The 26455-nt window shown below is 50.0% G+C and overlaps 1 protein-coding gene across 7 annotated transcripts; it reads left to right on the forward strand.

Moving 5' to 3' along the window:
- The first annotated feature begins 1858 nt into the window (after window positions 1-1858).
- On the forward strand, window positions 1859-24873 carry ST14 (ST14 transmembrane serine protease matriptase). Of its 7 annotated transcripts, XM_064732056.1 has the most exons (20): window positions 1859-2852; window positions 3039-3203; window positions 13415-13574; window positions 13797-13924; window positions 14482-14552; window positions 14953-15113; window positions 15546-15581; window positions 15860-16097; window positions 16218-16357; window positions 16756-16853; window positions 17337-17446; window positions 18771-18901; window positions 19162-19266; window positions 20286-20393; window positions 20770-20883; window positions 21067-21195; window positions 21574-21760; window positions 22413-22687; window positions 22991-23127; window positions 23629-24873. In XM_064732056.1, exons 2-20 carry the CDS (start codon window positions 3198-3200, stop codon window positions 23788-23790), a joined length of 2496 nt encoding a protein of 831 aa, XP_064588126.1. In that variant the 5' UTR covers window positions 1859-2852; window positions 3039-3197; the 3' UTR covers window positions 23791-24873. The 7 variants fall into 7 exon arrangements, with proteins under 7 accessions (XP_064588126.1, XP_064588125.1, XP_064588128.1 ...); XM_064732055.1 differs by having other exon boundaries at window positions 1859-3203; XM_064732058.1 differs by lacking the exon at window positions 1859-2852 and having other exon boundaries at window positions 3174-3203; window positions 13415-13498.
- The last annotated feature ends 1582 nt before the right edge of the window (window positions 24874-26455 follow it).

The following is a 26455-nucleotide window of genomic DNA, read 5'->3' on the forward strand; positions in this document are numbered from 1 at the left end:
CACCACAAGACTGCATTTGCAGCTGCTGATCCCTCCAGAAGAACAATTTATTTGACCTCTCTCCTGTTCCTGTATGGTGAATCACCCCCTGGATAGAGCCATTTGGTTTTGTGGACTATTAAAGAAATTCTGCATGAGTAGTGCAAATTTGAGCTATTGATGATTTAATTTAGGGATGACACAGGTGATGACACAGGTTATGCCAAGTTACCCATTCAATGTGGATTAGTTCATTCGGACCTGGATTAATCTTGTACACGGCATCCTGCATTGAGGCCTGAATACTGAAACTCAATCAGAGGTCAGTATTTTAAGAAGGAATTTGTTTCTTTATGTCTGGAAGTGTTCGCCAAACCAATTTGGTGAGCCTTGCACCCATACCTCCTAATGTTACTTTTTCTCACTGTCCTGCAGTTTGCACCTGGAGCAGAATAAGTCAGCTGCCAAATGCAAGATCCTTGAAGCAGAAACATGCTGGTCCTTTAGAGCTCTAGAACCACGAGGTTTTGCAATGACACTTAGAGAAGGTGCCAGCCAAATCCCAGAGGAGCATCAGTAAGTGGCTGTGCTGACCCACAGCAAGGCCATCAGGGCCTGGAAAGTAGAGCAGAGAAAGAAAAGAAGAGCAAACCTGCTGCAGGTCAGGATGCTCTCCCCCGTGCTGACACTGCTTGAAGAGTTAACAGCGACCTGCAAGGTGCTGGCATTTTTTGGAAACGTGGCAAGTGGCTTTAATGTTTTTATTTGTTATTCTGAAGCAATGTATGGAAACTTTTTGGTTTGTGCTTGGGGAAGCAATGGCTGCTTGACATGCATACAAAAATATGCTTATATATATATAAAAGTATGCTGGATTACTAAAAAAAAAAGCAAAAGGAATATGCACTGAGGGCTTTTAAACTGCTTAAGGAGAGTTCTTGTAAGTCAGCCTGTGGTGAGAATTATTCTTGTGTACTCAGTTACACAGTGAAATTATGGATATGAGACAGTCACAAGCCCTCTAGTCACTGCGGCTTTATGAATGACTGACCTCCCTTTGCACTCCCTTTGTTTGTGTAAGGAAGTAAGTTCTGTTTCACTGGCTAAGAATGTCCTGAGTACCTTAATGACAATCAGTAACTTGGTAAGCTGAGCTTTTGGGTCTGCCAGTGCTCCTGTACTGAGGGGGGCTTCCAAGTGGCTTCCAACTTAGGATGGCCCCTGAAATGGCTGTGAAGGTGCTGGTGCAAAGGTTGTTATCTGTCCTGTCACTTTTATAATTGCAATGTCATATGCAGCCTCTGTACTTTACCAAAAATCCTAAACTTAGCTGGGCTGTTGTTCCAGCCTCTGCTAGGACAGCTGAGAGGAGGGAAGGTGTTAATGTGCAAAGCTGGGTATTTCCCAAAAAGCCCTAAGTATTTTTTGGCAGAAAATTAGCACCCTGTTCCTTTGAAGGGCAACAGAAAAGTTTAGTCTGTTTTCAGGCAGTTGTGACCAGGAGAGCCCCCAGTCGGAGGGATGAGTCCTTTGTAATTATAATTACAAAGCTGAATTAGGCTGGTTGACAGGATTTATTGTATTCTTAATTTTCAGCTTGTGTTGAGGTGAGTCAAAGAGATCTGGGGGAGGGTGAAAGGGCGCTCTGCTTTAAGCTAAGTCAAGGCCTCAGTTTACACATTTGCAGCTCGTTAGAAGACAAACTTTACCTGACTTGGAGCCTTGGGCGTGCCCAGTGGTTTCAAAACACACGGTGCCAGAAACCAGGCGGTCAGGCCTGTCCACTCTTGCGTTCACAGTTTGGCTGGCAAACACTGCTGCTGCTGATTCAGAGCTCACAAAAGAGTTTCTCTGCTTTCTAGCGTTGAAGAGCTCAAGGAGACCTAGCTGTCTTTATAGTCCCGGCAGCAAGGTTACATCCTAGTGTTTCCTAGTGCTTTGTATTCCTTTGGGAGCCCCGTGGCTGGCACCAGAAGCAGAGGCACGGGAAATTACCCTCCTGGATTTTGGATGCGATTCTAGGAGCTGTCTGGGGTGTGTTGGAGGCTGCCCTTATGCCCATGACATCCCTGAGATGGAGCAGGGCACTAGGCCCCTTTAGTTCTGGCCAGCTTTCACGATCTCAGGAGGGCAAAGCTACTTCTGATCTCTGCCAAAATCATGTTTTGGGAGCAGGGCTCTCATTCCTGAGCTCGTGAGAGAAGCATTTGAGATCAAAGGAGAAGTTTCCATCCAAATGACACAGTAACCCTTGAACAGCTTTGGGAAGGGGAGTGCCACCTCCCTGTTCTGCCCCAGAGCAGCATGTAGCCAATTGAGAGCAACTTGCTACACCTTTCCAGCTCCCATTCTCCACAGTCAGTAATTATTCCCTTGCGTTGCAGATAGAGAGGCTGGATCAGCCCAAGGTGGCTGTGCCCATCCCCAGCGGTACCCAGCCCTTGCTCTGGGGGCTGCCTGTTCAGCTGGAAAGCACAGCGCTGCTGGATGACGTTTTCCTCTCCTCCCACTGAATCAGCCTTTTATTTACTCTTTGGAATGCAAAGTAACAGGACACCCTGTGAGTTTTATCTCTCTCTCAGTCTTTTGTAATGCTTTAGAAGTTGCCGGACCGGATTGAGCTGTGAGATGGGGTGGTTTCAGGGTTGCCTGGCAGGAATCTGGGTGGGAGGGCACTGTCGCTGAAATTTGAATTTGGGAGTCGCGCTGAGAGTACAATCATTGAGCCATACTACGGGAAGGAAAAGCCTTTGTCCCTGAGTGAATCTGGCCCGTCGCTGGTGTGGATGGATGGTGCTCCTTTGCTAGAATTCCTGGCAACTACCTCCACCAGAAGACTCCTCTCCCGCCGGCAGCCGGCCTTCATTCCTTCTGTAAGCAGTTCTTCCCTTCCTTCACGTGCATGGCATTCCTAGGGCTGCGAGCTGATGCGGAAGGATCCTGCCTGCCCCGACAGAGTTTGCTGCTCCTGCAGCTGATCCTTGTCTGGGGTTCGAGCTCAGGGCGATTTAGCTCTTGCAACTCGCACAGATTCTGACCAAGCCGGACTTGGTTCTCAGATTTCAGGGCTCGCCTTCCTCCCAAACCTCGTCTCTGCTCTCAAGATGCTGTTGCGGCTACATTGAGACAACGCGAGGAGGAGGAGGTGACAGCTTTTATTGGATAAACTGGTTCCAGCGGGAGCAAACAGAAGCTTTGCGGGTGGCTGCTGCCATTGCATGAAGGTGAGTGCCTAGAACTTTATGCTTTATTGCGTTTTCACCGTGCCTCGGCTGCGCTCAGCGTCTTTCAGTCAGACATGGAAGTCTCTCACTAAAAAAAGCACGTGGCAGACAGGTTGGGAATTGTTATTGTGTGTTTTGGGGTTGTACTCTGCCCAGGAGGCGACTTGCTCCCACCACTGTGACTCGGTAATGGCTGCAGCAGAGCCACGAAGGAAATCCCTGTACTCCAGCAACAGAAAAACCGGAATCCCTGGTATTGAGGCCTCGAACTAGCCACCTCCCAGCTATATAATATTTACATTTTGCACATATATTGCTTGCTGGCTTTCCCCACGGTGACTGTGTCCCCTTGTTCAAAGAGGGCTCGTGAAGTAGTTTGTAAAATGTCAGTGGCTTGAATGGCAGGAAACAGTGAGCATTCACAGCTCGGTGTCGAACCAGGGATTGTGGATCTTCACATTTTGCCCTCATCATCTACATTCCTGATGCAGGGGTGTTTGCTTGCCATCAGCCTGGAGGAGATCAGTGGATGCGCCAAACAGGAAGAATGTGTAGAATGTAGGAGCAGTAGTTCAGCTGGGAGCAGCTGCTTTGTACCCAAAATATGCTGTTTCACGGGGGTGTTAAGACAGGCTGCAGCCAGGCAGGTAAGGGAGTGGCTGTAATACAGCGCTGGGCAGGGCTGGGCATCAGCAGGAGCGCTGAGAGCTCCTGACATCAGCCTGACTAACACGGCACCTTTTCAAAAGGACTACCTTAAATTCGGGGATGCTGCCTCCTGTGCCGTGTTCTGCGGTGGGTTGGATTCTGGCAGCTGCTGAGGGGGCAGGGAAGGCGGTGGTTTATGTGTTTCTACACCATAGCAGGCTCAGAGACCTCACTCCTTCTCTATTTTTTCCCAAAAAAACCACCTGCAAAAAGCCTGCAAAACTTCTGCTCCGCAGGAGACCATGTAGAGCAAGGGGAAACAAAGGAGACTCAGCAAGGTATTTTCTGCGTGTGATCAGCAACTCTTGTTGTACCAGAACAAGAGTTTTGGGCAGTTTTAAGTGGTCAAGTGTTTAAAAAATTCAGTTTCAGGGCAGGATGCAATTGGTGTAAAAAGTGTGGCTCAGCATGGGGTGGCCAGTTCAATTTTGAATGGGCATATTGCATATTCATACGGATTGGCACATGTAAGATGGAGAAAGGAAGAACTTTTATGTGAAAGAGTGAGTTTGATCTAGCTGTTTTAATCCTGACTTGCTCTTGAATGTGAGAAACCTAAATATTGCAATGTGTGTGTATGAATCATCTTTTCAAGAAAGGGTAAATCGCGAAGTAAGATTGAATGCAGCTTTCAGTGTTATAAATTCTTTTAAACCTGCATTAGTTTTCTCAGAACCCCAGTTCCTCCTTTCCCTCTCTGTTTAATATTAAACCACACAGGCCCCAGGGGCTGTTGCTATGTGAGCATCCCCTGAGTGCCACGTTTGGGTGCACAGCAGTTTCTGCAGCACTGCCGTGTTGTTCACGTTGCATCTGATCTCTGTTAGCCAAGAGAAAGCTCATTCCTACACTGATGTAGCCTTGCTGAGGGCAGATTTCAGGCTGAGGAAAGGTAATATTTTGCTTCTGAGTGAACCAAATGTTTTTGGGAGCATGAATCTTGTCCCTGGGGTAAACTATCTGTTAGTGCTGAGAGTGCCCTCTTTGCAGCAGGGCTTCATAGCATGATAATGCTGTCACCGGAGGAGGGATGAGACCCTGGATACACAAAGCTTTTCTTTAGGAACCGTGCATCTCTGCATGCCAGCCAGCCCTCCTACCGATTGCAGGGCAGCCTCTCTTAGAAGACAAGATTTTTCTGGTTTCATTTGCTAAAGCAAAGCTTGTGGCTGAAGGATCTCTTGGATGTTGCAGAGCTGATGCGGGGCTTTTGGGCACGGTGTTTTCCCGTATTTCTGTGGAGAGGCGAGGCGGGAGCGGCCCAGCACCTGCGGGCGTTTCCGGCTGCCCGCACCTGCGGGAGCGCCGGGAGGAGGAGCCGGGCCCGGCGCCCAGGCCGCAGCCACCGCGCCATGGCGGCCTGAGCCGCGCCGCACTGCCCCGGCCATGGAGCGAAGCCCCCCGGCCAGCGGGGCCGGCGTGCGGTACAGCACCCAGCTGCAGGTGAGGGCACACCTGGGCAGGGGAGCTCCCACAGCACCTGCCAGCCGTGGGCCGAGATGCCTCGCCCTCTGCTCGTCTGGTTCCTTCGAGCCTGGTGGGTTCAGGGCTGCTCTGGATCCCTCAGGAAGGGGGGATTCCAGCTCACCCTTGGGTAAGGTCAGGAGAACTTGTTTGGGGGACGTTGCTGAGCTCAGCAGAGCAGGAAAAAAAACAGCTTTGGGGAAGTGGAGATCGCCTGTCAGTGCCGGCTTTGGATCTCCTCGGTGTTGGTGCTGCCGTTGCTCCGGGGCTTTTGGTTTCAGCTTCAGCTAAAGACAGTGGGGTTGTGAGTAAAGGTAAACTCCATGCTAGCAAGCTGTGTGCAGTGCCTGGCTCTGGGTTGTTTAGCAACAGATCCAACTAAACCTGTTCAAGCGTTGTAAAGGGAGGGCTGTGGGGCTTCATTAATTAACCGCTGCATAATCAGTGTGTTCTGAGACTTGAGTGAGCTTCTTGTGTAGATCTTCCTGGCTGAGGGTCGGGCAGGGATGGCTGAGTTTGGGTTGCACCTCCAGAGCCTGTTCTGTGCCGCAGAGCTCTTCCAAACCCAGGGTTTTGGGTTAAAGCAGGACAACAGCATTTTCCACCTTACCAGCAGGCTGTGTGGTGTCTGTCTCTGAGGCCTGGCTTTAGTAGTTATTATCTCGCAGCAACATAGGAGCTGCTGGTTCTGGCACTGATCAAAAAGCTGGCCTGCAGCAAGAAATTTTCCCTTGCCTCCTATCTCACTGTCCGGTGTGTTCCGTGACTGGGAGTGGGAAGGAGATGCTCTCGCTGAAGCAGTTCAGCTCAAGCTCCTTGTCCCTGGGGTGGCTCCTTGTCCCACAGGCTGGGGTGGCACCTGTGGGACACGATCTTCCCTGCCTGGCTTGTTCTCCTGGCAGAAGATAGCTTTGTGCTCTGATTTGTCTTTATGCAGGACTGAGGGCTCAAGCGAGTCCCTTCCCTGGTTCTGGATCAGTTTTCCCCCTGTGTCAGTTTAAGAGGGACAGATCTGATCCAGAGCAGCTTCCCTGAAGACAGTACTTGCCTCTCCTGGCAGGAAACAACCCAAGGATTTTGTCACCCATGGACTGTTGTTGGACTTGGCCCCTTATAAACATGAGAGTGGAGGAAATTAGTGGTTTTGCAACATCTTGTGTCTCCTCCTGTGCTGGTAAAGGAGCTGCTGTAGTTCTTGGGCTGAGGAGAAGCTGCTACTCTTCCTTGGAAAGGTGCAGAGTGTTTCCTTGGGGTAGTGGCTGGCAGGTGAGCTGCTGCTTGGGCCAGTTTGGCTGCTGTTGGTGCCAAAAGCAAACAGGGATAAGGAAGACACAATGAGAAAAGGGCTGAGGCCAGACCTTTGCTCAGCAAATGAAAGATCACTCTGTAAAACCCTTGAGGGAGCAGTGAGAGTGTTTTGAGGGCCTGGCTCTGGGGAAGGTATCGGTACAAAGGTTCTCTCTCCCCTTGCCCAGAGTAGAATGTATCATTTCCATCCAAAGGCCGCTGGGGACAGACTGGGAAATAATATGCCCTGCAATATCCGGGCCATGGGCTGGGATGGGGAGGGAGCAGCCAACAGGGATGGGTTTGGCAGACGGAGAATTTCCTGGTTGGAGGTGCTCATGTTTTCTTTGCTGTTGGCTTCAAACATCGGAGACCCATGATCTCGATCCACCTCAGAACTTCAGGAATGAGTAAAGTGTCACAAGGATTGTGGAGGCTGAGGTCTGGGGCTCAGCTGCTTTGGTTAAGCTGCTGGAGGCAGTTCTGTTTTCCAGACAGTTCTGTCTGTACCAGGAAAGACATACAAGTGATTTAAATGAGCTGTTTGCATCTGTGGCATGTTTCTCTGCCGCTCTTGGGACATCTGTGTGTTGCAAGGAGGAATTTCATGGCCCATAGGTACACAGATCAGGGCTGTAGAGTACCTTTATTCCCAGCTTCTCCCCAAGAGTTGCTAAGATTTAAGTGTAAAATCCTCTAGTACCACAGAAAAACAGAAGCATGGTAGCTTTTTCTGAGCTGCTGTGATGCAGGACAGAGCTGCACTGATCAGCCTGGACAGGACAGCAAGCCAAGCCTATGCTATCTCTGCAAAAATTAACATTAGTTTCTTCTATAATAAACCTAAAGGAATTTGTTTTCTCATATGACTCAGGGTGATCACAAGACAATCTGCTGTAGAGGGTTAAGCTCAAACTTGGTATGTGAAATAGGTGTGTGTGACCTGTATCTTTTGCTATTGCACCTGCCCTCTGCGCCTGGAAGGTACACAGTCTAGAGGACTCTGTCCTTGAGCTCTTGCCCCATATTCCCTTTCTAGTTTTGATGTCATCATTTTATAGCTTCATTGCCCTTAATACAGAACTGAAGACAAAAAATAATGCACTGGCAAAGTTTCTTCGGTGCTTTGCTGCCTGTGGTGGGGTGGCACAGCATGAATACGCCTTATATAAACTTCGCTTCCCACGTGTGCTGTTTCCATCTATTTCTTATCAAGAGTGAGAAGTGAGAAGATGATTCTTATCAGATCTTTTTCCAGAGGAGTTATTTGGGTTTGCAAAAAAGTTGGTGAGGGAGTTGATTTAAGGATGCTGTAGCTGTACTTGAGCTACTTGGGTGAAGTGAGTTGCACATGCGGTTTACATTTGTTTTACTTTTTCTGATGGGTAACAGGCTGTTTTCCCTCATACTGGCACCACAAAGCTGGTGTGGGCTTTCAACATGATCCAGGAATTCTCAGCTTTTGAAAATACAACTTTTTGCCACACAACCCCACCGTGTTGGTCTCCTGAGCTCTGAACTGCCTTGCTGGCTATGTCCTGAGATTGTGGCCCGGTCAACAGGTTTCATTCCTCTCGTTTCTCATGTGGTATTTGTTTTAGTTTTTATTGAACACCACCCGAGGCAGGTGTGGCTACAAAAGAGGAGGTGGGAATTGCCTCTTGGATACACAGGCTGGGACCTGCAAGTTGTAATTACCCTCAAGAGTCTAACCATGCTGTCCAATGACTCCGCTTCATCTCTGACCTCCCTATGCCTCCTCCAGCTTGGCATTTTATGGGTTCCTTTTCTCGGTTGTGTACATTGGTGTCAAACAGTGACCTTTTTTTGCTGTGAGATTTTATTTGTTTGCACACTTGCTCTTACCTTGTATGATCTGGGCAGCTTTGGCCCTGAGCAGTCCTGTGGCAGACCTGCAGAGTCTGGAGTTGGGAAAGTCAAAGGAAGTTGGTAAATCTCATGTCTGGTGCTGGATGAACAAATTATCTGGTGTTCATAAAGGACAGGTGAAACTAATGGCCAGGAGCCCAGTCCTGTGGGTCAAAATCCTGTAAACAGATGCAGAAACTGAGAGAGAGATTGATCAGCTGTTTTGGAGGAGAGGGGAACAGTAAGGGGGTTGGTGCCTGGGACACATCGCCATCCGGGAGTGCCAAAAAGGCAGAAACCAGCCTCATTGGGGGATGCTGATCCCAGTGGGACCCCTGCTTTGCACACATCATGCTGGAGAGCCATATTCCATGGCGTATCCCAGCCTTTCCATGATCCCCCACTGCAGGAGAATCTCTCTGCTTTCCCATAAGATCTCCAGTGCAGAGCTGGTTCCCACCACCCCCTTGTGCCAGCTGAATTTCCTGCTGACAGAATTAGTCACTTCTGCATCTGGTTTGTCCAGTTTGACTGAACACAGTCACTGTCTAAAAATACATTGTGTGGCTTAGAGAAGGAGGAGTAGGAGGTCTGCTCTCCCCAGGACTGAGCTCAAACACTGTGCCGAGGAGCAGGAGCCCTCCAAGCGCTCTATGAATCCATCTATGTGCACTTCTTTTCAAAATTTCTTCATGGAGTTGGTACTCCAGGGGAAATTGAGGCATGAGAGAGCTGGGGCAGTGCCTGTCTGAACTTTTCCCTGGATTGGTTTTGCTGCCACAGCTGGTGCTGTGACCAGTGTGGGTCACACTCCCTGTGTGGGGAGCCTGGCCGTACTGGCAAGGACTGAGTGAGGAGGAGCAGAAGGAAGTAACTGCTGCAGTGACTAAGGCAGAGAGAATATCAAGGGAGGTTTTCTGTTAATAATGTTTATTGGAGCAGTTTCCTTGAGAAGGGTGAGACAGTCAGACCTTGAGTCACTTGGGGCTAGAGACGGTTTCTGGAGGAACCATGGAGAAGGTGAGCCCAGTATGTGTCAGCTCCTCTCTAGTTTAGAGCTGCCACTGTTCAGAGCACGCGAGGGAAATGTGCAGCAGCCATCAGCTAAAGGAGATTACATTGCAGTTGTCTTTTTCTTGATTTAACCATAATCTTTGAGCCTGTCTTGCATGTGATTTTGTCTGGTTTCCGTCTAGCTTAGAGAATGGTGACAGGGTAGTTTTCCTTCCATGTGTTGGGCGCAAAGGGCATGTGGAGCACAGGGAGTGAGGGGGGCAGAGGCTGAGCTGCACTTGTGGGACACAGGCTAGTCTCATCCTCAGGTCAAACTGGTGGTTTTTGTGCAGAGCGTGGGCAGGGAGGTTTCAGCCTCTTAGAGTTCAGGACACAGGGCCTCACCTTCTGCGTGCCCTGATTCATCATTCCAGTGCTTGGGAGAGGCTTCAGATTCTTCACTGGGTATTGGGAAGAGTTTGCAGGAATGGCTGTTCCTTACCCAGGCTGTGATGGGTGAGGGCTCTTCACACAAGTGTGTGTGTTGGCTGAGGAATATAATGGCATTCATAGGGTATGGGAATGGAAGAGGATGAGAGCTGGAATACAGCACAGAGGGTGAGTAGGGAGGGAAACCTCTTTGGATCATGCCTCCTATCTGCTTGTAGTCACGGGATAACTTCTGGCAAGTAGCAGTGTCAGTGGCTTCTTGTGCACCTTGTACTGGTGGAAAAACAAAAGTAACCTTCCCAGAAGTTTCTGTGTTGCTGCTGGCTCAGCTTTGGAGCAAGAAAAACTGACGAAGGTGGACTGTAAACTCCCAGGTTTAGCTTTTTCATACTATTTTTTTTTCCAAGGAAAGCAGGGAAATTGCCTAAAGAGAATGCATGGTGAGTTTTCCTGTCTAATTTCCTTGCTCCCAGGAGCAGTGCATTTGCCTGTGTGTGCTGGAGGCAGAGGGGGGCTCTGTTTGCCTTCTGATTGAATCACAGCAATGATTTTTCTCCCTGGGAGAGTTTTCTCTCTGCAAGGACACCATCTTTAGCTTAAAGGGGATGTTAAAATGCATCAGCCACATTGTTGTGCAGTGTCATACAGCAGGAGTTCCTGCTTGCTGCTGACTCTTATTTTATCCTGGCAGTTTGGTGAAACGGAAGTGTATGAACTCTGCAGAGGGCTGAAGGTCCTCACAGCTGAAGAGTTTTCTTGTGGAAAATTGGTTTTCTTTGCAGTTCTTCCTCGCTGGCTCCAGAAAGTCTGAGGAAACTGATAGATCATTTAAGTGCCTGAGAATGTCTTCTTGCCATAGACTCCTGCAGATGTTGATAAACAGCAGCAATGGCTTGGAAGTCCTGAGAAGGCTCTGCATTGTAAACAGCCCTGTGGAGGGAGAGAGGATGTGTTTGCAAGTTTTGTGGCCAGTTTCTTTTCTTTACCAGGTTTTGGGGGGATTTATTTCATGACTGGAAAACTGGTAGGAGCTAGTTTGGAAGACTGTGTGTCAAATTCCAGGTAGTCTTGACTTTGATTGAAGAATTTCTTGATTTAGGATGTCTCTGTGTATTTAAGATTTATTTTGTGTGCCATCTGCTTCAAAGTTTCCTTTCCTTTCCTTCAAGCTTTTCCTGTATGATCAGAAGCCAAACAGGATTCAGAGCATTCCCCATGGCATTGTCCTCTGTAGCCCTGCTAGGTCTCTTTATTTTGGAGGTGGGTGGATTTTGGGGATAGAAACAGTTCTTTCTGTCTAGCCTTAGGCAGTAAAGCTCAAAAATGAATGAAGGCTCCTTCCCTGAACCTCCAAATAATAAACTGAGAGGATTCTGAGAGCAGGTGATGTGAAAACTGGCGAGCTGCTCTGGTCTTGATGGTCTTCTGGTGTTTGCAGAGGATTAAACTTAGAGTCCTTGACAACAACTCGGAGTAAGGTGCCTGCCACTTCCCTTTGTTCTGAAGGGCCCTGGGCAAATACTGCAAGGAAGAGAGGCTGCAATGGGGTGTGGAGGGTGGGAGGAGAGCACAGGCATTGGGTGAAGAAAAGGGCAAAAGAAGTGGGGGAATGGTTCAAGTGGGAGCTGGGCTTTCCTGCCAGGCAAGGCTGAGGAAAGATAAGATGAAGTACCTGCTGGAAGTTCAGTGAGGAAATGCAGTGAAGATGGCGTTTTCCTTATGTCTGTACAGCAGGCTCAGAGATCCCTATGTTAGCAGGATCCCATTTGCTAGTTGTTTTTCATAGAATCCCAGAGTGGTTTGGATTGGAAGGGACCTTAAAGCCCATCCAGTCCCACTGCCCTGCCATGGGCAGGGATGCCTTCTACTAGACCAGGCTGCTCCAAGCCCTGTCCAATATGGCCTTGGACATTGCCAGGGATGAGGCAGCCACAGGTTCTCTGGGCAACCTATGCCAAGGCCTCACCACCCTCAGAGGGAAGAATTTCTTTCCAGTATCCTGTCAAACCCTGCTATCTTTTCGTTTCAAAGCCATTCCCTTGTGTTCTGTCAAGCTATATCCCCCTTGTACATATTTTTCCTTAATTTAGGGGCTTGTGACATTTGCTTCAAATTAACCCAAGCTGTTGGAGTAGGTTTGTGTGAGCCCTGGGCTGAGAGAGGACAGGCAGAGCCTGACCCTCTGTTTGTGGAGACAGCTTTACCCTTCTGTAGCATGGGGCACATGGAAATGCCACATATTTGTGTGAGCTGGCACTTTGTGCCGTGGTGTCCATGCTGAGGTTCCAGAGCCCAGGAAGCTGCTGAATGCCTGCTGAGGAGAAAATGGGAAGGTGGTGAGCAGAAAGGTGAAGGATCCTCCTGTTTTGGGCCATTGCAGCACGTGCAGAGCCCTTCCTTCCCAAGGGAGGCACAGATCAGAAGCAGATGTGGTGAGCTCTGGTCACACCACTGGCTGTGCTGGCAGGAGAGGAGGTGCCAGGGTCGTTGTGGATCTGGGCCCCCACAATGTCCAACAGTGCCAAGGATGCTGTGTGGGATCCTTGAAAAACATCTAGGTCTGTAGCTGTCCAAACCTTCCCCCCAGCTCCCCCCCAGGTGAGAGGTACAGATGCACAAGCAGGACAAGGATGGAGGAACAGAACAGAAGGTGAGAGAAACTGAAACCTTGGGATACCAATGGTTTTACAGCTGATATAGAGCTCAGGTTTTACAGCTGATACAGAGCTCGATGCTTCAACGCATCTTCCACTTCCTCACTCAGTCCATTATGATGACAGCAAGAGCTGTGTCATTCCTCATTCCTCTCTTCCGCGTCTTGTCCCGGGAGCATGGCTGCTCGTGGGTTGTGGAGATGTTTTGTGTGTTTTTCTTAATATTTTGGTTTAATTCTTTTAGCAAGTATTTTTGCTGGATGAGAGATTCCAAGCAGAAACACAGGAGTGCTGCTGGTTCAGGAGGCATGACAGAGAGCTGTGAAAAAGCTCTAAAGGAAGGAAGCAGCTTGATTTCTTCTATTAGGGAAATGCTATTTATAGCATGCTGTGCCCCATGAGCTCTGGGTGACACACCTGCACAACGCGAGCACTTTGTGGGGGTGAATTTTTCTCTGCAGTTTCATCTGCTGAGGCAGATCTTGGAGCTTGTGGGCTTGTGACCTGCCATGGTCACAGGAGGTTGTGTGGACTTGCCCCTGAGTGTGCTTGAAGTCATGACTTTAAATTAGGCCCAGAAAGGAATTAGGTGTGTGCAGAAAAGCAAAGAAGAAACCTTCAGGGTTTGTCCTGCCATGGCTGTGGAGCTGCCAACACTGAGGTTTGCTCTCAGTGCCGCCGCATTCCTCGTCCCCAGACCTGCTTCAGGCTGCTCTGTGGCTGGACCTCCCCAAGCCAGGCTTTGAGAACAGCTTTCTCACTGTCCTGCCTTCCCTCCTCTCCCAGGACATGAACAACCTGGATGAAGGGGTGGAGTTCCTCCCTGCCATGAACTCCAAGAAGATGGAGAAGCGCGGCCCAAAGCGGCAGGTGGTCATCACTGTCCTGATCATTGTTTTTCTGCTTGTCTCCCTCACCACTGGCCTCCTGTTTTGGCACTTCAAATGTGAGTGTGACGTCTGGTGGGTGGTGACATGTAGGGTAACACCCTGGGAACATATCCCTCCACATGGAAAAGCTTTGTTACCCGGTGTTGCTCACATGTGCCCTCTCAAGCTCTGAAGACACCATTTTCACCTCCCTGCCCCAATTGCTGTCACTGGGGATCTGCTGTGGCACCAGTCCCAGCTCTGACTGCCCTTCCTGACCCTGAACTGTTCTCTTCCAGATAGGAACACACCTGTCCGGAAGGTTTTCAATGGCCACTTGCGGGTTCTGAACTGGGAATTCCTGGACGCCTATGAGAACTCCAGCTCTCCAGAGTTCAGTATGCTGGCCAAGAAGGTGAAGAGCACGGTAAGAGATTTCTTGCCTCCCTCTTTCTACAAGCAAGGAATTTTCCTCTTGCCCCATGGCCATGGGGATATGCCATGTAAGATTCCTTGGAGCTTTCCCTGCTCACTGTGTCACAACTGTGTCACACTGGCTGGGGGCAGGGACCTTCTTTGGAACTGGATCTTGACATCCCAGCTCCAGCCCAGTGCCATGGTATCTCCTGGTGCCATAGGAGCTGCCAGGGCACGTCCCAGAATCACTGGATGAGTCAGGGCCAGGAACTGAGCTAAAAGGGTGTCTAAAAGAGGCTGAAGCTGTGCCTCTTCCCTCAGACTTGGGGATTCACCTTCCCCAGGGAAGAGTGGGTGAGCTGAGTCAGAACAGGCTGTGATGGGCAGCTCTGTGCTCTTCTGGGGCTCTCAACTCTCCTTCTTTCTTTCTTTGGCTCTGCAGATTCCTGCACACAGGGATGCCAGGGATGTGCCCTGGTTTTCCTTTGCAGGCTTGAAGCTCTATCTTCAGCCTTTCCCTTTTCCTCACTTCTAGACATGCTGAACACCTCTTTTTAACCCTTTCAGGTGGAGGAGATCTACAAGAATCATGCTGATATTGGTCCTTATCACAAAGAGACAATAATCACTGCCTTCAGGTGAGTGTTAGGCACTGCCTGAGCCCCATCTAGGACGCCAGGATATCACATCAGCCATTTACCCTCCTTCCCAGGATGCTGGGATAGAAGTACCCCCGTAATCACCCTGAATGGCACAGGAAAGGGTGAGCAGTAAAAAGTGACCTGAAAATACATTTGGTTTTCTGCCAGATGTCTTGGGAAAAATCAAGTGAACTGCAGTGGGTGGTGCCTGGCAGCACTGAGAGAGACTGCTCAGGCTGGCAGGGGCCTTTGCTGTTTGCTTAACTTGTAATGAAACTCTCCCTTCCCTGTGGCCAGGCTCCAAAACTGGCTAATCAAGTAGTTTGACCCCTTCTAGTGGTATTTGAGTCCTCCCATGTCTGTCCTTGCCCTCATCCCACAATTACCCTTTCCACAGTGAAGGCAGTGTCATTGCCTACTACTGGTCAGAATTCCTTGTGCCCAAATACCGGGAAGAGAGCCTGGACAGGGCGATGGCTGACAAGCAGAGCCTGGTGCAGAGGTGGAACCCGCGCCTGAGAAACCCCATGCTGAAGGTGGAGTCAGTCATTGCTTTCCGTGAGTATCGGTCCCGCTGTCCCTGGGCCTCTGCATGGGATCAGGTGGGATATTTCTCTGGAAGGAGAAGGTGCTGGTCAGCCCTCTCATGAGAAAGCCAGCCCTGAGGGTGGTGTAAGGGCTTGGATGTCACAGCACAGCTTAACGGGTTGTAGAGTCTAAAGGGGACTGCATGGGCCTGTTCCCCTTTGCTGAAATGCTCTGCGTTCTCCTCTGAGCCCAGGGAAGAGGGACAAGGATGAGTTCTCCCTCTGCAGAGGGAAAGTTTGCTCCCTCAGCTCCCAGAGGCCAGGAAAGAGCTCTCCTGCCAGTTTGCAGGGAGAGGTTCCACAAGTGAGGCCAGATCAATGACAGTCTGAGGAACAACCTTGGCTTTGTGCCCAGGGATTTCCCATAGCCCAAAGGGTGATGTCAGCTCTGTTTTTTCTGCAGCTGTGGACCCCAGCATAGCTCACTCTGCCCGGGACAGTAAGTACAGTTCTTCTTCCATCTCAGTGGTGTCTTTAGGGTGGTGTTTCTCTTGCAGGATGGGGAAGGGTTTGGAGAGAGGTTCTGTGCATGCAAGGCAGACCCCAGTGTGATTCTTAGAGCTGTTTTGGGGTTAAACAGACTGTGGCATAGGCCTTGCTGTTATCCAGGAAGAGGTATCTGCCCTGGGATAGCCTGCAGGAATTACTCTCTGTGTCCCAGGGAAAGGCAGGGCAAGGCTTCTTTGCCTTGTTAACTGTTCTCTACTCTCTGGGCAGACAGCTGCATGTTCTCCCTTCACGCCAAGGAAGGGGAGGTCACCAGTTTCACCACGCCAGGCTTCCCCAACAGCCCATACCCCAACAATGCCCTCTGCTACTGGGCATTGAGGGCAGATGCCAGTTCCAGCATCAGTCTCACCTTCAAGACCTTGGAGCTGGAGCCATGCAGAGATGACAGTGACTACATCAAGGTGTATGACTCTCTGAGCCCCGTGGAGCCCCATGCCTTGGTTAGGTGGGTGTTCCTGTATGGCACCAAGTCTGGGGTGATCCTGAGATCTGCTCAGAGCTGAGCTGTGCTGCTTGAGGCTCCCTGTGCAGTAGTGCCTTACAAATTCTGTCCTTTGCTTCCTAGACTTTGTGGGAATTATGCCCCATCCTACAACCTGACCTTCCTCTCCTCCCAGAACGTCATGCTAGTCACATTGGTTACCAACAAGGAGGGACGATTCCCTGGCTTTAAGGCTGAGTTCTTCCAGCTTCCAAAGATGAAAGGTGAGCAGAGGCCTTGGCCTGTTTCCCCATGTCTCCCTGCCACGGGCAGCTGAACAGGGAGGTGGCTGTGGTTGGGGTCAGTTTGCCAGGGATGTTTCCAGGGCTGGAGCACCTGGAAGCTGGTGCTTGCCTTGCCTACGGTGTTCTTGACTGCAGTAAGGATGTTCCCCAAGGAGGCAAAAATGAGAATTATGTTGGATTAGACATGCAGATTGATGGAAGCACCTAATTGATCTCCTGGGTTCTCTCAAGCCTTGGAGCAAAGCTGCTCTCTCCAGAGAGTGACTTAACCATGCTAGAGACTGTTGCCACTGCCTCCAATGACAGCCAGCTGAGTGAGGCTTGGAAAAACCACATCTAAATCTCTAATTTGTTGTTACCTTCCTGCTTGATTTTAGCCTGTGGTGAGACCCTGAAGGGAGACAGTGGCACCTTCACAACTCCCTATTACCCAGCACACTACCCCCCAGACATGGACTGTGTCTGGAACATTGAGGTGAGATGGGCCCTCTCTTTCCCTTAACAAGTCTGTCAAATGACCCTGCTCATACAGGACATGATGCAAGGGAGCTCACAGCAACTGGGGCCCAGAGGCTCCAAGTCTGGCATGATTGAGGGAGCCTTTAGGAACTGGAGGCAAAGGCAGAAGAGGTTGTAAGAGGCCTGAACCCCACAGAAGACCATGAAAAATCCTGTAACTTCATGCAAGAAGGATGAGAGTGTGGGCTTTGGGACATGCCAGTTACTGACTGTTGACCACAGGTCTGGCTTCCACCCCTCTGTATGCCTGTTACACTGGGGATTCTGGAGCCAGGGTGACTCAGGGACTTCTATGAAGCTGTTTCTTTCCTGCTGGAAAACTGATTTCCCCTTTTTAGTTATCTTCTGTCCTCCCTCAAGCACAACCCTCTTCCTGTGAAATTATTCCTTTTTTCTTGCTCCAGAAAGGAACATCCCACTGACGTGCTTCCTTTTGCAGGTTCCCTCTAGAAAGAATGTGAAGGTGCGTTTCAACATGTTCTTTGTGCTGGAGCCTGGGATCCCAGTCAGCTCCTGCACCAAAGACTATGTGCAGATCAACGGCACAAGGTGGGTGTTGGGTGGCTGAACCCATGGAGTGGCTTCATTTACTTACACACTAACTGGTGCTTTCCTTAATCTGCTGTGGGAACAAGTGTGCTGGTGCTCTGAGGGCTGGGAGGAGGCAGGAGGGTGCCCAGTGTAGCAGGCACAGGACCTGCTAAGACAGAAAATGCCTAGTCATGATGACTGGACCAAAAGAAGCCCCTCTTCCTTCAGACCCTTGTTATCTCTCTGTAAGACTATAGGTCACTTTTGCCTCGACCTTTACTATTGGACTGTTTCCTAAAACTCCTGTACCCTATATAAACCCCTACTTTTGCCCAATTTGGCAGAAGAGCTGTCACTGAGACCCTTTCCAGAAGATACCAATAAAGACATCTCTGTGGAACGTCACACAGAGCTTCTCCTCTCTCTCCCTGCATCTGCCAAAGGCACTTAACAAGCAAAAGAGCTGAAAATCACTAATGAGCTGAAAATCACTAAAGAGCTGGGCTCACTTAAGAGCTGAGCTTGCTAAGACTGCCTGCGGCCCTGGAGCCTGCCTGAGGGGTCTGGACAGGTTGTGCTTAACTGGACTTCTCTGTTCGGAAGGCCCACGGCAGTCATTTTCGGGGGAGACCCTGAAAACCCCACAGCTGCCTCAGCCCAGGACTGCCCCGTGATGAGTGGGGAGTCCCACACTTGGTACTGTGGTGTGCTGCAGCTGAACCACCCCTCAGATGCTATGGAGCATCACAGCACATAGCTCATGTGTGGGAAGGCAGGAACATCTGGGGTAGGTTTGCTTGAACGAGCAGCTCTCCATTCTCAGGGCACTCATGTCCTGTGATGCATTTCTAGATGCATTCCTCAGCCTGATATAAGCTGGGCCAGAGAGAAAACTTAGAATCTCAGAGGCAGGTGATTAATCTTGTTTCACAGTGTTTTGGACAAGGGAGCTGACCCTGCCTCAGAGAGAGGGTATCAAAGTCAGCACCTGCCTCTGCAGTGCTGTTCACGTACGTGATCCAGTCTGCCCATGGTGAGATGGGATCCTGCCTGAGTCCAGTGTATCTGAGATCAGACACATTGTAGGGCAGGCAAGGATGTGGAAGAACTTGTTCCCAGTCATTCCTAAAGTCACAAGTTGGTGTTTACAACTGGCCCAAACCTTCTGCCAGCAGCAGCAGAATTCGGACCCTGAGGCCCAGCAGTCTGTGCTGGGATCAGACCTGCTCCCTGCTCTCCTGCCCTCTCAGCTTCCCGAGTGAGGAGGGAGATCAGGGATAGAAGGAGGTTTTCTTGGTGCTGACCTCGAGCCTTTTGACTCCTGTTTGCTCTCTCCCTGCAGGTACTGTGGGGAGCGCTCCCAGTTTGTGGTGGCCAGTACCACCAACAAAATCGAGCTCCGGTTCCACTCGGACCAGTCCTACACAGACACAGGCTTCTCTGCAGAATTCCTGTCCTACGACTCCAGTGACCGTGAGTTGAAACCCTGGGGCTGGGGAGGGGAAAGTCATTTCCCTGAGATGTGGAGCTGTCCCTCCTCTGTGTTTACACTGCCCTGTAAACTGGGAAGCAGCCTTTTCCATAGGGGCATAGCAGCATGCCTTGCTTTCCTGAAAACCTCCTGATCTTCCTGTTGTGTTCTGCTGTAAGCAGGCATAGGAAACTCTGCAGAAGGGATGTAGAGGGGACACCAAGAGGGCTCATGTGTGGTTTTGTCCCTTTCTCCCTCTCAGCCTGCCCTGGTAAGTTCACTTGCAATACTGGCCGCTGCATCGACAGGAGCATGCGCTGCGATGGGTGGCTGGACTGCGTGGACGGCAGTGATGAGAGGTCCTGCAGTAAGTCTAGCCTTTGGTTTCTCTTTGGCACAGCATGGAAAGGCCATGGTGCCTGACCATGGGGTGGTTAGGCTTGTTCTGGGTAATGTGACTCAGTGCTGGCTGGAACCAGCACTGCTGCCCTCCTCCAGACTGGAGTGAGACTCAGTGCACAATTGGGGATCCTTTCTCAGCCTAAGAGCTGTGGGCTCCTGCTAATCCAGCCCTCTCCCAGTGGCATCGCACTCTCTTTCCAGCTGGGAATGTGTTTTTCTGTGTAATCCTGCTGATTGTGGGTTTGGCTGAGCTGAGTGGTGTGGAGGGACACATTTCATTACTCAACTGGGCAGGCTTTGCAGAGCTCATCTGGAAAACCCATGGGACACACAGGAGTTGTTTCTTTGTGTAACAGGTTTTCCTCTTGGATTAGCACACCTGTCCTATAGTTAATGTTATTGTCCAGGGTCTGCAGTTTATTAGAGAAGACGGGGTGCCCTGGTTTGGAAGGGGCAGTTTTCTGGGGAAGGATGTGCTGCTGCCCCATGATCCTGGTTTCTCAGGTGCTTTCCCACTGCTTGCAGCAATTGCTTTCCTTCAGTATTGCCTCTGGCTGTCCTGCTGTTATGATGTCAGCTTCAGCCTCCACTACCTCAGACACAACAGCTCCAAATGGCTTTGTTCTCCAGAGAAGTGGCAATACTGTGATGTACTGAGTGTGTAGTGTATTTATGTACATGTGCACAGTCCCGAGCTGGTTTCTGGGGTTCCCAAGTGCTGCACACCCACTGGGAGAGCTGCCATGGTGGGTGGATTGCTGGTGACTTCACAGATGCCTTTGCAGCCTCTCCCCTAATTTCTAGCATTAGAACAGCTTTCCAAGAGGAGTCCCCATCCCTGGAGGTGTCCAGGGAATGAGTGGACATGGCACTCGGTGCTCTGGTCTGGTTGACAAAGTGGTGATTGGTCTCAGGTAGGACTTGATGGTCTTGGAGGTCTGTTCCAACCTAAATGATCCTGTGATTCTTACTCTGCTCTTCCAGCCTGTACGGAGCAGCAGTTCAAGTGCCAGAATGGCTGGTGCAAGCCCAGGTTCTGGGTCTGTGACAACGTGAACGACTGTGGTGACAACAGCGATGAGCTACAGTGCAGTGAGTGACTCACCCTGCAGGCACAAAGGGCTGAGGGCTCAAGCAGGCACACAGGGGGCGACTAGGGTGATGGAGGCTTGTGGGGTGGAGGGAAGTGCTGTGCTGGAAATGAGCAGGCAAAAAAGCCCAGGCATGATGAGTGCTCACCTGATACAGGTGAATGAGAGCTCAGAGGAAAGAAGGATGAGCAGAGCTGTAGGAATAGAAAGGGCTGAATAACTGCGTGGTGGTGTGCAGTTTGGAGAAGAGATTGGAGACACAGTATTTTGGAGCTGCAGAGGCTTTACTTGTCTCGGGGAGAGGAGCTGGGCACAGCCATGTGCTGAGGTGCTGCACGATTCATGCCCAGCCCTCAGGAGCTGCTCTCTGTCCCCAGGCTGCCCAGCTGACAGCTTCAAGTGCGACAACGGGAAGTGTGTCCCCAGCACACAGAAATGTGATGGCAAGGACGACTGTGGGGACGGGAGCGATGAGGGCAGCTGCAGCACAGGTGAGGGTCAGCTGGAGGGCGACTGCCAGCAAACGCAGCCTCTGATGGAATTCCTTGGGGCTGGGCACCCTCATGTGTGTGCTTGCATGGGGTGTAAATGCTCTGGGGTTGGGCAGAAGAGGTGGACTTGATGTGACCTCCCCAGAACTGGGACTAACCCCTGTGCCTCCATCCTGCCTGCAGCAGGCCAGACCACGGTCCCCTGCAAGGAGTACACGTACAAGTGCCGCAGTGGACACTGCATCAGCAAACAGAACCCCGAGTGTGATGGGGAGCAGGACTGTGAGGATCATTCTGATGAGGACAACTGCAGTGAGTGCCTCAGGAATAGGGGAGACATGGGACTCTGGGCTGGGTCTCTCAGAGAAACACCCCAGTGTGGCAGAGAGAGCCCCTGTGTGTTTCTGTACAGGAGCTTGATCTGGAAATATCCAAGCCACGTTCTTTAGCGGCCTGTGGGGTGTCTGTGTTATTCAGGAAGGATTAGATGGGTAATACAGGGGCTTATCTCCCCTTTACAGAGTTGGCCAGTAAATGTTGTAGCTAATTTAGCATCTGTGCAGAGAACATCAACCCTTCCTGACATGTGTAAACAGGGTATTTGTGCTGTCAGATGTCCTGGAGGAACAGAGGGGAGGCGTGGGATGAGAACAGGAGAAACCAAGCCCCTGTTCTCCTTCTCTGCCCTAGACTGTGGTCTCCGCTCCTACATCAGGAAGTCGCGGATCGTTGGTGGGCAGAACTCGGACGTGGGAGAGTGGCCCTGGCAGGTCAGCCTGCACGTCAAGGGCCAGGGCCACATCTGTGGGGCCTCGCTGGTGTCAGCAAGCTGGCTGGTGTCGGCAGCACACTGCTTCCTGCCACTGCAGGGCATCAGGTACTGGCCTCATATCCCTGTGCTTCCAGGTATTTCACAGAATCACAGAATAAGCTGAGTTGGAAGAAACCGTCAAGGATCACTGAGTTCAGCTCCTGTCCCTGCATAGCACCATCCCCAAGAGTCACACCATGTGCCCGAGAGTATCATCCAAATGCTTCTTGAGCTCAGTCAGGCTTTATGCTGTGGCCACTGCCCTGCATCAAGCAGTGGTCTGTTCCAGTACCTGACCACTCTCTGGAGAAAAGAGCATTTTCCTGATACCCAACTTAAACCTCCCCGGCACAATTTCGGGCTGTTCCCTCTGGTCCTGTCACTGAGCACCACAGAACAGATATCAGAGTTTACCCCTCTTCTCTCCCTCACACAGAAAGTTGTAACTGCAATGACGTCTCCCCTCAGTCTCCTCCAGGCTGAACAGACCAAGTGCTCTCAGCTTGTTTCTTATATGGCTTCCCCTCAAGGCCCTTCACCGTCTTTGTTGCCCTTCTTTGGAAACTCTAATGGTTTAATATTCTTATATTGTGGCGACCAAAACCACAATATTCCAACACTGACTCTGAGAGGCATTCCTCAAGGAAACTGTTTAAAGTAGTGAGCAGTGCTGTCTCCAAGCTGAGGTCTCACCCTGTATTTCATGGCCCCTGTGCAGGTATTCAGATCCCAGCCTATGGACAGCCTACCTGGGGCTGACTGACCAAGGTGACCGGAGTGGCCCCAATGTGCAAACCCGCAAAATCAAGCGCATCATCTCCCACCCCTTCTTCAATGACTACACCTACGACTATGACATTGCTGTGCTGGAGCTGCAGAGCCCTGTCACCTTCACAGCTGTCGTCCAGCCCATTTGCCTGCCCGATGCCACCCACAACTTCCCTGTGGGCAAGGACCTGTGGGTGACTGGATGGGGAGCAACTGCAGAAGGAGGTGAGCACTGGCATGTGATTTGGTGCTGCACTGATGTATTTTAAACAGGTTGCCAGGAGAAGCTGTGGCTGCCACATCCCTGCAAGCATTCTAGGCCATATTGGACAGGGCTTGGAGCAATCTGGTGTAGTGGAAACTGTCCCTACTTGTGGCACAGGATGGAACAAGACAGACTTTAGTTCTCTTCGAATTCAAACCATTCTGAAATTTTACAAGTCTATGATTTCTGTGTTTCTTGAGGGAAAAACAGGGAGCTGTTAGAAAATGTGTATTTTTACTAATGATGCTCTTCCATCTTGGCAGGCACAGGAGCCTCCATCCTGCAGAAGGCAGAGATCCGGCTCATCAACCAGACTGTGTGTAACCAGCTCCTGACAGACCAGCTGACACCACGCATGATGTGTGTGGGGATCCTGACCGGTGGTGTGGATGCCTGCCAGGTAAGGCAGCACCTGGATTTAGTGCTGGTTATTGGTTATTAGGCAGGGAGACAGTCGTTTGCTCATGTGCTTCCACTTATATTTACATTTTTAACATAACACAAATCTATGGGAATTCTCCTGGATTCAGAAAATGAACAGATTACAATGGGCACCAGCAGCAAGTTATGTTGATGCATGACTTACAGCTCAAAAACTATAGCCCAGACTCCATCTCACCAGATACGATATACAGCCATACTCCAATTTCTGGCTTTTATTCAGAGTCTTAGCAAGCCAGGCTGCTTGACTGGTATTTTATAGCTCTTTGTTCTGGCACTGTGGCTCTTATTGCCGTGCTTAAATATTTGTTTCAGGAAATGGCCAAAAAATTGTAATGACAGCTGACTTAGACAGAGATTTAGTGATTATTTCTTGCTCAGTTTTTGTGAGTGACTTTAACACTGTGCACGAGAGTGATCTATGGGGCTGGTGCTTATGCTCCTGTGTGGTTCTGTGCAGGGAGACTCTGGGGGGCCCCTGGTCAGTGTGGAGCCCAGCAGTCGGATGTTCCTGGCTGGCGTGGTGAGCTGGGGCGATGGCTGTGCCCAGAGGAACAAACCTGGGGTGTACAGCCGGCTCACGAGCCTGCGAGACTGGATCCAGGAGCACACAGGCCTCTAGGGATGGATCCCTGCCTGGACACCTCTTGGACAGCGCTGGCTGAAGACACTTGGCAGTGCCAGCCATGCACAGCCTCTACTGTGAACTTCAACCCTCCCTCTACCTCGCTGTGAGCGCCTGGGACTCCATGTGCAACCAGAGCTGATGGTTGGGTTTAGGCCTTAGTCTGAGAAATCCGTATTTGGAGAAGTTTCCCTTGGGGGGGTAAGCTAGTGCAGCTCCCATGAACAATTTGAATGAGCCATCATTCAAGATTTCATATAGTAATAAACTTTTAAAAAAAATCTAATTAAAAAAAAGACAGTTTGTGTTTAGAGGCAAACTTTATTGGACAAGTTCAAAAACAAGGTTTCAGCATATATTCTAAGTGGTGCATTTGTTTTCAAACAGCCGTCCATATCCTTTCTCTGGTGTTCAGCCATAATGGAGGTCTTACCATAGTTTTGGGGAGATTCCCTTTGGAATGCCTCCCTTGTCCCACACCATGGTCTCCTCCTTCTGTCCTCTGTCCAGCTCTGCTTCTGGCTTGGCCAAGTCCAGGATTGGGGGCCTGAAAGAGAGATGTTGGGCTGAAACACCACCACTCACCCTGAGGGAAGCCACAGGCAGAGCTCAAAGCCATCACTCACCCCAAAGAAAGCCATGGGCATTGCTCAAACACTATCACTCGCTATGAGAGAAGCCAAAGGCAGAGCTGCTGGCACATGTGGAGACCCAGAGCCATTGGCATCACTGCATTGTGCCTTAACATCATACTGAGCTGAGCTGATAGAGTTTCTGCTGAGCCCCAGGTGTCTGGAATCACTGTGAAGAGCACAAGGGCTGCACTGAATTTTTCTTGGAGTGCTCCCCACAAGGACAACACCAATGAGCTGTGCACACCAGCCTTATACCTGTCTTACTTTTGTAAAGAAAAATGTGACTTGTGAATGTGCTGATTTTCTTCCTTTTTCCTCTGTAGTCTGTTCCTGCCCCAGCAAAGCACACTCCAGCTTAGTCCCTTCCTTACCTGTAAATACATTGTTTTGTAAAACTCTCAGAACTGAGATGCTGCAATAAACTGGGATATTTTCTAATACTGTGGCTGTGTGGTTCTTCCTGAGCTTCTGTGCCAGTGTTCCTGAAACAGAAACCTACAGCACAGACTCTCAGTGCTAAGGGGGAAGCTGAGCCTCTCCCAGTAAAACACTTCACTGCTGTTCTGCACAGCAGCGCCACTGTATGGACAGAGATGCGGAGTCTGGGGAGAAATCTTAACAAGAAACAGCTGTGAGGGCTCATAGTGATAGTGGAGCCCTGGAAAAAATTAGAATCTAAAATGTTAAGCTTTGTGTTTTCCCAGATCAACTACACCTGCGTAAGCAGTATGCCAAATTATATAATTGTTAGATGTGATGATTGTTTAGTAATTAAATATAATTATTATATAACCATAAGAAGGATAATGAGAAACTATGTTGGAAATTCAGAGGGGGGCTAAATCTATGTGTACAATAGAACAATATAAGTTTAATAATTAACGTGAAAGTTATATAACGATAGAATATAAAAACACGATCATTTCGGATGTATGGTCGGAGTCAGATTTGCCCTGGCACCCAGAGCTCTTAATAAAAAAGCACCGCATATAATCCCCCGTGATTATGTGTTTCTGAACGCTAACAATAGGAGCATGGTTTGTGCCTCAGCCCTCCCTGCAGAGTTAAGGAACATTCTGAGATCTGTGCTTACACAGTGCTACAGCAACACAAAAGGAAGCATTTACTGTGGTCATTCTCTTGCCCAGGGAGCATCAGCAGCACTTTTGCAGCACTGAGCAAATAAAAGTACAAATCTTTGCATTCCAGTGTCCCACAGTTTGCAGTTAAGCTCCCCAGACACATGGCCCACTAAAAGCTTCCCTAAACAGGAGGTGTTATGGATTATGGTCCCCAGAAGATGCCTGGAATAACAGAATGCTAAAGGATAAAACAGTTAATGAGAAGAGGCCAGCAGTTGGGCCCCAGCACCTGCTCCAACAGGATCTGCAGTGGGCTGTTCCATCACCTGAACACCAGATCCAGTGTCTACTCTCTCTCCCTTGTGCCCACATGCAGTCTGGGGCTCCTGCCACAACCAGCAGGATCATGGCCAAGCAAGAAGAGATCAGATGATTTTCCAAGTCAAAGTTTGAACCTTGTGCAACCAAATCCACCAAGAAGTGTGTTCAGACAGGTTTTGTTTTACTGAGCACAGTGACACCTACCACAGCACCTTTCTTCCCATAAAAGCCCTATTCCACAGTCACGTCCCTATGTGCAAGTAAGAAGAGAGAAACAGCCCATGAACTGGCCACCAAAGGTCCACCTTGCTAGCATGCCACTAGGACTACATAAAACCTCAGTTCCTGCTCCTTCATAATGATTACAAATTAATAAATAAAAATGCAAGAAATATTGACAAGCCCCAGGTCCCTGAGCTCCAACCCCACTAGATGTCCCTCTTGGCTAAGGCACAAGGACTCCTGAAGCAGCACTGCCAGGAAGGAGGTTTGGCAAGTGGGAAGGGACAGGCTGCAAATCCCAGATCCCTCTGCTATAGTCCAGAGGAAAGGGAGCCAACAGGAGAAAGAAAGAACGAGAGGGAAGGGAAACAAGTGTAGGCAAGATGGAGAACTGAGCCAGGC

Source organism: Zonotrichia leucophrys, chromosome 24 (genome assembly GCF_028769735.1).
Source record: "Zonotrichia leucophrys gambelii isolate GWCS_2022_RI chromosome 24, RI_Zleu_2.0, whole genome shotgun sequence".
Taxonomy (NCBI): domain Eukaryota; kingdom Metazoa; phylum Chordata; class Aves; order Passeriformes; family Passerellidae; genus Zonotrichia; species Zonotrichia leucophrys.

What these genes read in the sequence shown, in the direction of transcription:
- ST14 (XM_064732053.1), top strand. Translation starts at nt 5,298, where the DNA reads ATGGAGCGAAGCCCCCCGGCCAGCGGGGCCGGCGTGCGGTACAGCACC. An exon ending in GGTACAGCACCCAGCTGCAG is followed by an intron (nt 5,355 to 13,414) that starts GTGAGGGCACAC and finishes CTCCTCTCCCAG; the next exon opens with GACATGAACAACCTGGATGA. An exon ending in GGGAGCAACTGCAGAAGGAG is followed by an intron (nt 22,688 to 22,990) that starts GTGAGCACTGGC and finishes CCATCTTGGCAG; the next exon opens with GCACAGGAGCCTCCATCCTG.